The sequence below is a fragment of the Chelonoidis abingdonii genome, chromosome 6 (assembly GCF_003597395.2).
Source record: "Chelonoidis abingdonii isolate Lonesome George chromosome 6, CheloAbing_2.0, whole genome shotgun sequence".
Lineage (NCBI taxonomy): Eukaryota > Metazoa > Chordata > Testudines > Testudinidae > Chelonoidis > Chelonoidis abingdonii.
Genome location: NC_133774.1, coordinates 13,577,206 through 13,590,023, shown reverse-complemented (window position 1 = coordinate 13,590,023; position 12,818 = coordinate 13,577,206). Strand labels below are relative to the sequence as shown.

At 48.4% G+C, this 12,818-nt stretch overlaps 1 protein-coding gene across 1 annotated transcript in view; it reads left to right on the top strand.

The window, feature by feature from the left end:
• The window catches only part of LOXHD1 (lipoxygenase homology PLAT domains 1), a 297,238-nt gene extending 288,154 nt beyond the window's left edge, over positions 1-9,084 (top strand). Inside the window, exons 45-46 of the mRNA XM_075066837.1 lie at positions 1,858-2,019; positions 8,444-9,084. Of these exons, the coding sequence (XP_074922938.1) occupies positions 1,858-2,019; positions 8,444-8,924 (643 nt within the window). The 3' untranslated portion in view covers positions 8,925-9,084. The remainder of the gene's footprint in view (positions 1-1,857; positions 2,020-8,443) is intronic.
• The last annotated feature ends 3,734 nt before the right edge of the window (positions 9,085-12,818 follow it).

Sequence of the window (12,818 nt, the reverse complement as noted above, 5' to 3'; positions counted from 1 at the left end):
ATTGTCTGTGGTGGTCAGGAAGGAACCTCCTCTATTTGCACAATTGGCCAGGAGTATAATGGGGCTAGGATTCCTTCCTCTGAAGCATTAAGCATCGTCTACTGCTAGAGACAGACAACTGGATGAACTACTAGTTAAGGCTAAGTTTTAGTCAGGGGTATATAGTACAAGTCATGGCCAGATCACAGTCAGTAAACAAAAAATCATGGCCCGTGACCTGTCCATGACTTGTTCTATATACTCGACTAAATCTTGGGTGCTTGGGGAGAGGGAGCTGCTTGGGTGGCCCCCAGGCCAGCCGCATCCACTGCTGCAGAATTCATGGAGGTCCTGGAAAGTCACAGAATCCGTTACTTCCGTAACCTCCCTGACAGATTCACAGCCTAACAAACAGTCTAATCCAGTGGTTCTCAACCTGTTTATCATAGTGGGTTGCATATGCAGCCCATAATATGTTACATGGACCCCAGGTTGCGAACCACCGGCTCCCCCCCCAACCCCAAAAATACCCACACAGTCGCCTATACCCAGCACCCGCCTACCCAGAGACACCTCCACAGAGTGGGACCAGGAGTGAAGCCCTGGGTGCAGGGCTGGACAGCTGAGACCTGGACCTGCCATGTTGGGCCATGCAGCCGGGCCGGGACCCTGCAGCGCGGGGCTGGACCCTGCCAGCTGATCCCCGCTATTTGGGGCCGGGCAGCTGGCAGCCAGACCGGGTCCTCGCTGTGTGGGGCCGAGCAGCCGGACCGGGACCCCGCTGTGTGGGGCCGGGCAGCCGGACTGAGACCCCACTGTGTGGTGCCGGGCAGCCAGCAGCTGGACCAGGACCCCACCGTGTGGGGCTGGGCAGCCGGCAGCTGGACCATGACCCCACTATGTGGGGCTGGGCAGCCGGACCGGAACCCCGATGTGTGGGGCCGGGCAGCTGGCAGCCGGACAGGGACCTCACTGTGTGGGGCCAGGCAGCCGGCAGCCAGACCGGGACCCCGCTGTGTGAGGCCGGGCAGCTGGCAGCCAGGACCCAAGGCTCCAGGCCAGGAGTGGAGCCCCACCTAAAACCTGGGGGTGCTGCAGCACCCCCGCAAACTTCTAGTTTCCAGTGCCCAACTCCTTCACTGCCCAGATCCCCCCGGCAACCCTGCCCAGAGATCCACTCTCCTGCCCCCTGCCCTCCTGCAGCACTCACCAGCCCCCTGCTGGTAGGAACACTCCTGCAAGCTGCCTTATGCTCTTTCTCCTTCAGCCAGCCTCATCCTCTGCCAGACCAGAGTGGCAAATTTTGAATTTTTTTTAGCTAGGCCGCAGCTGTGTGCTAACTGGGCTGCGGGTTGAGAACTACTGGTCTAATCCAATAAGGCAGCTACTAAAGATATACAACAGAAGAGTTGGCCAAATGTTTGACAGAGATACATTGTTCTTAAAAGCCCATCTTGAGAACAGCTTAAAAGCAGGAGGGGTAGCTTGACTAGTGGTTTTAAAAGCAGCTATGCTCAGTAGGTCTACAACAGATACAATATCTGTCAAGAAAAAAAATAAATGCTTTAGGGGGAAATTAGTCACTCTTTAGCTTTCTCTATAACAAGGCAAATTGATTTTGGATGTGAAGTAGCTCAGACAGACCCTGGAAGGTCCTAGTGGTAGTAATTTAAAGTGTCACCCTAATCAGGAAAAATACTGAATTTAAATACGGAAATTATACTTTGTGTTAAATAATTATGGGTTAAATCAAATGACTTTAAATGAAGGCTTGTTTTATATCTTTCATAGCTGCGCTCAAATTACTTAATGCCAACATGACACAAGTCATGTTCGGTCTCCAAGATGTTAATTGAAACTCTTCTATGTTTCCTGCAGGGGAACAACAGACAAATTTCTATTTTCTTCAAAGAATGTTGGTGATATTGCAGCCATCTGTGTTGGTCACTGTCCCAAAGATGGAAGGAAGTCAACCACAAAAGCTGATGCGTACTGGCATGTCCGAGAGATAATCATAACAGAGATGGAACTTTGCAACAAGTAAGTTGCTTCCATCAAAACAGATATGCAGTATGCAATAAAGAACTCCAGGGGCTAAAGGCAGAATACTATTGTAACCATATTTCTGAGGTTCTTCATAGTTAACCTTTCCTAGTCATGCACGTTGAGCCTTAAAAATTCTTAGAGTGTTTTAAAAACTAAGGGCAAGATATTTAAAACAATTAGGAGCTGCCGCAGACAAGTCTAATTTGCATGCATGGTTTCCATGTTTATGGTGTGAAGTATTTGCATGTGCAGATGGATGCACAGTCATAAAAGAAATCAGCATGTATTTTGCAAAAAAAACCCCAACAACCCTGCACACCTAAACTCGTTGAAAATCTAGACCTGGTCATTTAGATTCTATGGGCCACTTTTCAAAGATTGGCCTCTAAACTGCTTCAACATGGGAGAAACCTCAGATTTGACTCCCTTTGCATTTTGGGATGGTTCCAGTATAACTCCTTGGATCCAAAAGCACCTTAGGAGTCATCTACAAAACTATAATGGGGAGACACATCTCTTGAGCGCCTGCTGCTGCTGTGTGCAGTATTGAAAGACTTGCTTGGCAGGTCTTCTGTGGCTTGGCTCTCCAGCCAAGTCTAGATGAACACCTTCTGGGGTATATACCATCTGATAGACAAACAGTCTATCTGCCCTTAGTAGGTGCCTTCCTCCCTTTCTTTGTGCTCCCAACCCAGTCCTGCCTACTTTGTGGGTTTACACCACTTTACTTCTAGCCAGTAGCAGAACCCAGCCCAGTACTCCAGGTTCCAGCCCAATGACCCTATGAACAGCCACCACATATTGCTCAATTTCAATTAGCTGCCACTTCTTTCCTTGGCCTCTTCCTACCTGTCCCCTTTTAGCTTCACCCTTGTCTCAGGATTAAGGTCTTATGTCCTCTCTTCCTGCCAACCCAGCTAAGCAAATGCAGCCAGTAACAGACTCTGGCTATCCTGTAAGCTCCTAAGGCCAGAGAGAAGCATCCCACCTTGCCTCTCTAGTCCCAGTCAGGAACTGACCTGCTTGGGACCTGCAGTGCCTTTTATCTGAGTCTGCTGGGCTCTGATTGGCTGCTTCCATGCAGCCTCGCTAGGCATGTCCAGGATCCACCCTTGGTGCTCCTTTTCTGGGGCAGGATGATGAGGTCTCCAGGAGGGTGCCACAAAGGCCCAGTATACCCTGTCACAAAAACCAAAAGATATTTTTATTCTCTGGTTTGGAGATGGCAGAAACCTTCCAAGACTTTCAAGAGACTTCAGATTATCTTGGTGATCTTATGTGATCGGCTAACCTCTCAGCACTTCAGCTCCCTGGCCCTGTCAGTCTGAGCCCTTTGTTTGGAAGTGGCAATGTTCATGCAGAATTAATGAGCTGCTAGCTGGAGAATAGGCAGGAAAAGGAAAAGAATGGTCATCCAAAGAGCAAATACCTACTAGCTGTCAATCTTAGGCCAAAATAGCTAAGCAAGCACATCCAAACTACTAATGGATTCCTTTTCTTCTCTGTGGTATTTCCACTACCATTAAAGTATTTAACTTAAAGGGTTTCATTCCTGCTGAGACAGTTTAGTGTTTAAAAAGAAATCCTTGACGTGAGATTTTCATGTTAAGTGTCTCTTCCAGCAAATTAATCAACAGCTAAATCAAATCAGCCTGTAGAAGAGCCATGTTAATATTTACAGAATGAAAACTCAGTCAGTCATAGTCTTGTCTCGCAATCAAGGGAAACTTGTGGCGCTTAACGCCCGACCCTGCAATCACAGCCACATGCCCGAGGCTACTGTGCATCTGAAGAGCCTCACTGAATCCAATGGTTGGTTTCAGAGTAGCAGCTGTGTTAGTCTGTATCCACAACAAGAACGGGAGTACTTGTGGCACCTTAGAGACTAAAATCTATTTGAGCTTAAGCTTTCGTGAGCTACAGCCCACTTCATCAGATGCCTGCGTGGAAAATACAGAAGGAAGCTATATATATACACAGAGAACATGAAACAATGGGTGTTACCATACACACTCTAATGAGAGTGATCAGTTAAGGTGAGCTATTACCAGCAGGAGAGAGAAAAACTTTTTTGTAGTGGTAATCAAAATGGACCATTGGCAGCAGTTGACAAGAAGATGTGAGGAACAGTAGAGGGGGAAATAAACATGAGGAAATAGTTTTACTTTGCACTGCATGCATCCGATGAAGTGGGCTGTAACCCACAAAAGCTTATGCTCAAATAAATGTGTTAGTCTCTAAGGTGCCACAAGTACTCCTGTTCTTTTTACTGAAACCAATGTGGCCCCAAGGGGCAAGGGTCTTCTTAAAGCACAATTCAAGTCTTTTATTTAAACACTACATAGTACAGCAACAAGATTCTGCTGTAAGTTGCAGCCTGTCACAGCCCGTTCTCAGGGCCTGTGCAAGGATGTTTTGTGCCCTAGGCGAAACTTCCACCTTCCGTCCTCCCCGCGGCAACTCCCCCCCCCCCCCCTGCCCTGAGGCGCCCCCCTTGCGGCAGCTCCCCATCCTCCGCCCTGAGGCAACCCCCCCTCACCCGAGCTCACCCCTGCTCCGAGCACGAGCACCCCGAGCATGCCGTGCCTGCTTCACTTCTCCCACCTCTCAGGCTTGCGGTGCCTAAGCTGATTGGCGCCGCAAGCCTGGGAGATGGGAGAAGTGAAGCAGCTCACCTCTGCCCTGCCTCCTCCCTGAGCATGCCGTGGCTGCTTCACTTCTCCCGCCTCCCAGGCTTGCGGCGTCAAACAGCTTAGACACAGCAAACCTGGGAGGCGGGAGAAGTGAAGCAGCCATGGCATGCTCGGGGAGGAGGTGGAGCAGGGGTGAGCTGGAGCGGGGAGTTCCCCTGTGTGCTTCCCCCCTCCCTACTCCTTACTTGCTGCAGGCAGCCCTCCCCGCGCTCCCCTGCCCCAGCTCCCTCCGCCGAAATGCCAGCAGTGACCAGGACGGCTGAAGATCTGGCCACCTGCGGTGGCTGCCGAAGAAAATGGCACCTGGCGGTCACCTAAATGGTTGCACCAACCCTGCCCATTCTGCCCAGCACTAGCCAGAGCCCTGCCTTCTTGCATGTTCTCCGTAACCACAGTCCTACCTAGCAGCAGCTGCCCCACATTGTGGGATCAAGCATTCAGTATTGCCCTTCCCAAAGTTTCAAAAATGATGAGAGGAGGTCCCCCCGTTTCCCCTCTACCCCCTCCCCCAAAGCCAGGCAAATTAAAAAGATTGCCTTAACAGTCATGATTTTATTTTAAATAATATATTTCGGTTCTTTCTCTTTGCCTTTTGGTTTTAGAGCCATTAGCATACAATTGGGTCATGTTTTCAAGCTTTTCTCTACAATTTTGAGGGGTAGAGCTGAGATTCTCATCTAATGAGACAATTCCCCAAGCCAAGGTTTTAAGGAAAACTCAGAATATCACAAAATCCACAATAAAAATCGCAAGAGCTGGCAACACAGCAATTGTGAGAGAGTTAAAAAAGTACTCTCTGGGAAGTATGTTGCCACCCCTGAATAAGGGCTTCAGGATTTCTTCTCATCAGACCCTCCCAGGGACAAAACTTCTTTCCAAACATTGGCAGGTATTTCTGTGATTTCAGATGCATTCAATGTGTTGTAAGACCTTAAGAAATATAGTAACACTATGGTACTGAAGAAGTCCTTTCTTCAGGTCTTAATTTTACCCATGAATAACACAATCCAGCTGAATTCCTTCAGGGAGTGCCTGCTGCTGTTTGGACAGGAGAGGGAGGAAACTCAGGTGGAAATGAGTTGCATCATTGCAAATAAAATATCTCATTAAAAGCCCAGTGTCCAAACCTCTGGCTGATTACCAGACACACAGTCATTTATGAGTATGTTATGTGCTTCCTGTACATCGCCAGGGGCATCCCAGTGGAGTGAAGAGTTTTCAGCATCTGGTGCATATTCCAGTGCTTGCTGCTTCCTTTGTCTGTTCAGGATGAGCTGAGAGTTATAAATGAGGAGAGAGGGGACACAAATACTTCCTCCTTCAGCCTTTAACATTCCCTCTTTTCCTGTTCTCCCTCACCTCTGGCCCCTTCCTTGTCATCCCATTGATGGTGGTAGTTGTTGAACTTCACCTTAATGGGTGAGAGCAGAGATGATGCACCTAACTTCGAAAACTTGTCCCTAAATTGTTTGATTGTTTTAAATCAAAAAGCAGCAGCCTGCCTGCCCTGCTGGGCTCTCCAATAGGAACCATGTATGATATTATTTTTCTGTGAGTATACGTGACACTTGACAGGCAAATAAGACGACAAGGGCACCACATTCAATTCTGGCCTAAGTTGAGTGACTTCCGTTACCTGGGGACGTGTTGGAGTCTCCATCACTCATAGTCTTTAAATCAAGACTGGATGCCCTTTTAAAAGGAATGCTCTATCTCAGGGGTAGGCAACCTATGGCACACGTGTCAAAGGTGGCGCACAAGCTGATTTTCAGTGGCACTCACACTGCCTGGGTCCTGGCCACCAGTCCAGGGGGGCTCTGCATTTTAATTTAATTTAATTTTAAATGAAGCTTATTAAACATTTTAAAAACCTTATTTACCTTACATACAACAGTAGTTTGGTTATATATTATAGACTTATAGAAAGAGACCTTCTAAAAACATTAAAATGTATTACTGGCACGCAAAACCTTAAATTAGAGTGAATAAATGAAGACTCGGCACACCACTTCTGAAAGGTTGCCAACCCCTGCTCAGCTCAAATAAAAGTTATGGGCTTGATGTAGGTTTTACTGTGTGAGGATCTAAAGCCTCTGTAATGCAGCAAGCCAGGCATGATGATCATAATGGTCCCTTCTGGCCTTAAATTCTGTGAAAGTAGGTCTTGAAAGTGACTTCAACAGCCCATGCACCTGCTGACCCTGGAGCAGAATTTGGCTCAAGGACCCTGCCTGAAAGATATTTTTTTTAAGCTGGTCTAGGCATAGGGAGCAGCATGGTCTATTGTTTTTGATCTTCAGCCCTAATGCCTAACTAAACGTGCTAGCGCAGCACTCCCGTCATTACACAACTCCCTCAATAATCCTCCCCTCGGGTTTGCAGTGGTGCCTGGCCTAGCAGAGGGCAGCAGTGAACCTGCAACATGGCGGCCTCTCAACAGGTTTTCAACCTGGAAATCCAAGGAGGGGCTGTTCAGCTAGGAAGCCCCTTCACCTTGCTATGTTGCATGTACGAGATGGCAAATCTCACGTGCAGCTCTGGAAGATTGAAGTCATTTAAACCATCTGCTTGAAAGCATGGGATTTGAACAGCTGTGTTCTACCAATTTTAGGGATGCTATTCACCCCGAGTTGCAATAGAGCTACAACAGCCTTCAGAATAAGTCCATGATATCCAAAAAACATGGGTGGTGAGCAAAGCTTCCTCTTGAGGAGGCTAGCCCCCTGCCCACCTCTTCTAGCTGAGCGACCTGCCTCTTCCGACCGAAGCCTTGCCCCCACTCGCTGCTGTGAGCCACCCCGCATGGCCCTGGTGGGGACTGCGGCAGAGCTCTCAGCCCTGGTTGGAGCAGTGAGCCCGGAGCCCCTCCCCTGTTCTGCCCCTTCCGCCCATGACCCTGCCCATGGCTCCACCCCATTCCACCCTCTCTCACTCCCCCCATTCACTCCCCTGCCCTGAGACCAGGAAAGCTCTGTGCCCCCACCTCAGCCGCGGAGTCGCAGTGAGGAGCGAGAGCTCCTCCAGCCCCGGGGCCATGGTGGGAGGAGACTTTTCAGGGGGTCTCAAATCCACCAGTGCCCCTCCTCCATGGTGGGGTGAGGGCTGGAGGGAAGGCTTAGCCTTCACTGGCCTCCATTATGCGCCACGTACGCCAAAAAAATCCAGTAAAAGCACAAGTAAAATGAGCTGCCTCCACTGTAATTAGAAAGTGGGGCCAGAGCTGTTTGAGGACAAGAGGGCAGTGGAAATTATTATGGTTTGGGGGAAATCTGCTGCCGCAGGCCTTTTGAACTTCAGAAGAACTGTAAGTTTTCATACACATACTGTGTAACTCAAGCCAGCTGTTTCATCTTGGCGTATTCAAAGGCGAGCTTATTACCTTGGGTAATGCTGAAATGTAGAAGAACTGGAAGGTTGAAGGGCTGAGTTGACTTTCTCTGACTTGAATTTGGGTTTCCAGAGAGGCTTCATATTTCAAACTTGCAAAATAATTGTCTATGTCCTTTAGAGAGCTTCCTGTAGCATACCAAGCAGTGCTGTTTCTTCAAATCCCAGAATCTTCAGTTCGAGTCCCAAGCAAGGATATGTCCCTCTCATTCTAAATACAAGGTTGAAACATTAGTAGTAGGTGAATTGCTAAATCACCTGTCCCTGTTATACCTGAGCATTCATAATGCAAAGCAGACGGCCATATTATTAACACATTGTTAACTTTCCTTTGGCAGATATTTTTTCAAGTGCAATGCAAAAATTCCACTGAGGAACAAGAGAGGTGACTACAAAGTCTTTGAGTGTGCCAAGGTCATAGAGAGTTTTGCCAGCAAAGCCCGGAGCTTGGTGCCAGTCAAATATGAGGTCATTGTGGTTACTGGGTCTGAAAAAGGAGCTGGGACCGACGCCAATGTCTTTATTACCATCTTTGGAATAAATGGAGATTCGGGCAAGCGTGCTCTCAAGCAGAAGTTCCGGAACCTCTTTGAACGAGGCAAAGCCAACAGGTTTTGCCTGGAAACCCTGGAGCTGGGGGAGTTGAAAAAAGTCCGGATTGAACATGACAACAGCGGCATAGCAACCGGCTGGTTAGTGGAGAGGGTGGAGATCACCAATTCAGCTACTGGAGTGACCACAATTTTCCCTTGTGGGAAGTGGCTGGACCAGAACAGAGGAGATGGTTTGACCTGGAGGGAAATATTTCCAAGATATTAACAGGGATGCATCTGCAGCCTTTAAAAGGAGCTGCAGTGAGGATATGTATATTCACTGCAGAGGGGTTTTTCTTACTCACATCTTACACCATTTTGTATCCCGTTTTACTTTTTACAATACTGTATTTTATATTGAAAGGCTTTTAGTAGGAATATATACTCCCTGGATTAACATTCTATAAAAAAAAATCACACTTTTTAAATAAAAGTGTGTGAACGGCACAATTTTTCTGGTCCACTGATTATCCATATCAAATCCCCTTAGTCTGCGGCTCAAAGGGTGCAGTTTTATTTGCCCAACTACTAAGGCTGGAAACTCCAACAGAGAACTGATGATCAGGCTGGCTGCTCTTTTAAAGTAAAAGAGGCTCAAATAACAATTAAGCTGACAATCAGGGGGCTTGGGTGTAGCAGTCCCAGTTTTGACCTACTTCTACTCACTTTGTTTGTATTCGAGTGTGTATATTTGTTTGTGTGTACACGTGAGATGAAGAGTTGAAAGCAACAACCCAGATAAGATTTTCTGAACAGGTATTTCAGCAGGAAAGTGAATCATCTAGGCCAAGTCTCTGCTGCTGTGACTTGGCCTAACTCCTTTGACTTCAATGGACTGACACCAGTTTACAGCGGCTGAGGATCGGCCCCAGTCCACAGGTGTTAAGCAGCTCCAAGATCATAGCTATGAATTGAACATCATAATGATTTTGTGCTATTCAGCTGAATGCATTAACAAAACACTTAACAATAATCAATTCTGCTTTAGGGAAGCAGCAAAGAGCACATGTTCAGAGCTATCTCAGCATCGTTCTCCGCTATGTGACATGCATAGCAATCACTTGTAAAGGCAGCTGCCATTGATTTTATGGGTTTGTTTGGTTTTTTTAAGTCTTGCAATTTTGACTTTTTGAAAAAGGATAGGTTCCTGGACAGAGTCAAAACTGACACACCAGCACATGAGCTTCCCAGTCCCTAATACACTTTCATTCACCTATTTGGCCAAATTAGATTAGATTTGCTAGCAAATAATTCTGTACTTAAAACAAAAATAACATTTCTAAAAAAAAGTCTTTGGGACCCCAACTCCCAAGCTAGGAGAGCGCCTACCGTCTCCACTGAAGTCAATGGCAAAACCCCGTTTAACTTCACTGCAGCCAGGATTCCACACCAGGAGTATGTCCTGGTCTCCTGATTCTACCATTGTTTGGGGCAAAGCGGGGAGGAACAGTTTGCCCAGCTGAGGAAGGCAGGAATCAGACTCCAAAAACCTGCAGATCGTGGGCAGGTTCCCACACAGTCTGCTCTGCTCCATACGCTGCTTCCTGGCCACCTTCCTTCCCGATGGGAGTTGTTGAGCTCTTTGCCAGCAGATGCCTCCTCGTTCCCCACTAGGGACAGGGGTTCCCAATCTGAGCAGGGGCTAAGTGCACACATTAATCCTGATTTGACCAGCAGTGAGTTACACAAGCTGCCAACCCCTTGTGGAGTCAGAAGCCTGCAGAGCACCAAAGGGGAGTTTTCTGTGGGGAAGGGGAGAGGAGCCTACAGATGCAGCAATCCCTATTTCTGTGCATCCAGTCAGGCCCACAAGGGCTTCAGCATGTCCCCTCTAATCTGCTTGCTAGGTAAAGCTCAGCCAATAAAACAACTTGTCACGGACTCACAGATTGTGCCCACTTTTGGCCCTGTGCGGTCCATGGGGGGTGACCCTTTTAGTGAGACAGCCCTTCTCGGGGGTCCACTCTCTCTCGGGGTCAAGCCCCTCGACCTCCTGGAGCCGCACCTCTCTGAGCCTTAGCATGTCTGTCTCTGCCCTGGGCCCCCTCCGGGAGTCCACGCACTCTGGACCCCCTGGGCCTCTTCACCCCCGAAGGGGCTGATGCACCCTGCTCTCTAGACTGGAGTGACTCTCAGCCAGCATAAAACAGGAGGGTTTATTGAGAGTTGAACACAGCACAGGAAACTCTCAGGGCCTCAGGCCTGGCCTCTCACAATAACAGCACATCCCAGTCTCCCTGCATCCAGGTGGACTCTGCCTGCTTTCCCTTGCCAGCCCCGAGCCCCCCCTGCTTCCCAGCTGGGCCTCTGATATCCCCGGCCTCAAGCCCCTCCCTCTGTCCATTGTCTTCTTTCCAGGTAAACTGGGTCGTAAACAGGAAGGCCTGGGTCTCCTTTCCTCGCAGCTTTCCTCTGGCTGGAACCGGCTGGTCAGGTCACCGGAGTCCTCTCTCTGCAGCCCATTGTCCTCCCACTGGCCAGAACCGGTTGTGTCTCCTGGGCTGGGGTCCTGAGTCCCTCTCCGATCCTCTGTAACAACAAACTCCCTCTCCCTCACCTCATTAAACCAGTAACACCCAGGTACATTGAGTCCCACCCCCTGTGCATGCAAACCCTGGAAAAGACAGAAAACCCCAAGAAAAAACCCGCACTTCATCACACAACTCTCTGCCCTTTCCATCTGAAGCTTGGCTGTTGTTTCTTTACCAAGGCATCTGCTCTTAGATCCATCCTGCAGCCTTGTGCTCCCATTCTCTGCTCTCCCTACCTGCAGGGCGGAGGCATTTAAAGGGCAATTAGTCATAAATCCAGGGGTTAAGGAGTGAATCTCAGTGTATGATAAGGGGCCATGTGAATTTGCTTTGCATCGAATTGCTGATTCCTGGTGATGTTAATCACAGCCAAGGCCCAGCAGTTGTTCAGATTACATAATGAGCTGGGGCATTTTCCCAGCCTCCCAATCCCCCCGCACTTCTCTTCTGTTTACCACAGCAGAGGCAGGATATATGATCCTAAGCGGCCTCATTAGACGGCTTGTATCTCCAGAGATAGTTTAGGTACAATCTGAGCACTTCACAATACCCCTGGGAGGGCTGAAAATACTGTTGTCCCCATTTTACAAATGGAGAACTGAGGCACAGAGAGGCTAAGGCCCAGCACCACAAATACATTTAGGTTCTTAGTGACTTTCCCACATACAGAATCCCTGGCAGAGCAGGGACCTGTCTCCTACAGCTTAAGCAGTGGCCCATCCTCCTGCTCGTATGCAGTAGCTGTAGTAAAGTAGGTGCCATATAGGCCAGCGTATCTGAGCCTACTGAATGGTACGTTTTTGGTATCAGTGAGGCATTTTTCTTCCAGTAGTGGGGAGCCAGCCTAAGGCGTGGTGCCTTTGCAAGCTACTCTCCCCTGGGCAAATTCCACCCTGCAGGGGTCCTACATCATGATCGTCTTTTGTAGGCCAGCCAGTGTACCACTTAGAGTGCATTCGGCCCTGTGTCCATGCTGCCTCAGTTAACAGGTAAGTGCTTAAATCAAGTCATTTTCAAAACCTTTCTGGTAAATGGTGGTTTTTGAAGAACAGCGAGTTATTGAAATCTACCTAATAATCAGCTGCATAACTGATCAAGGACTCACTGATGGGAATAATGATAGTGATTGACTCTTAGATGCTGTCTATAACTGTCATTAATTCCTCCAACTACAGGCCTGATGCTACAAAGTGCTGAGTGTTCAAAGTGGTGGGAGTTGAGAGCTTGCTGGAGGATCAGCCCCTGCAATGGAAATATCTAGGCCCGGTGGCTGTGCTAATGAACACTCGGCTTGCTTCCCTGGCATTGCCTCGCATGCACATGAGCACCCTGCTAGGAGCTGAGCCTAGGGGCCTGCTGATTTTATAATGCAAGCCATTGGTACTGTATTACAGCATGTTTAACCCAATCCTTACAGTAGATTATACTGTGAAACAATGGGCAGCTGTCATGGCATAATTCCCCAATCTGAACCTTAGAGTCCAAAAGATGGGGTACCAGCATGAATTCCTCTAAGCTTAATTACCAGCTTAGATCTGATAGGCTGCCACCACCCAAAAGTATAGTGTTTTGGGGCACTCTGGTCCCCC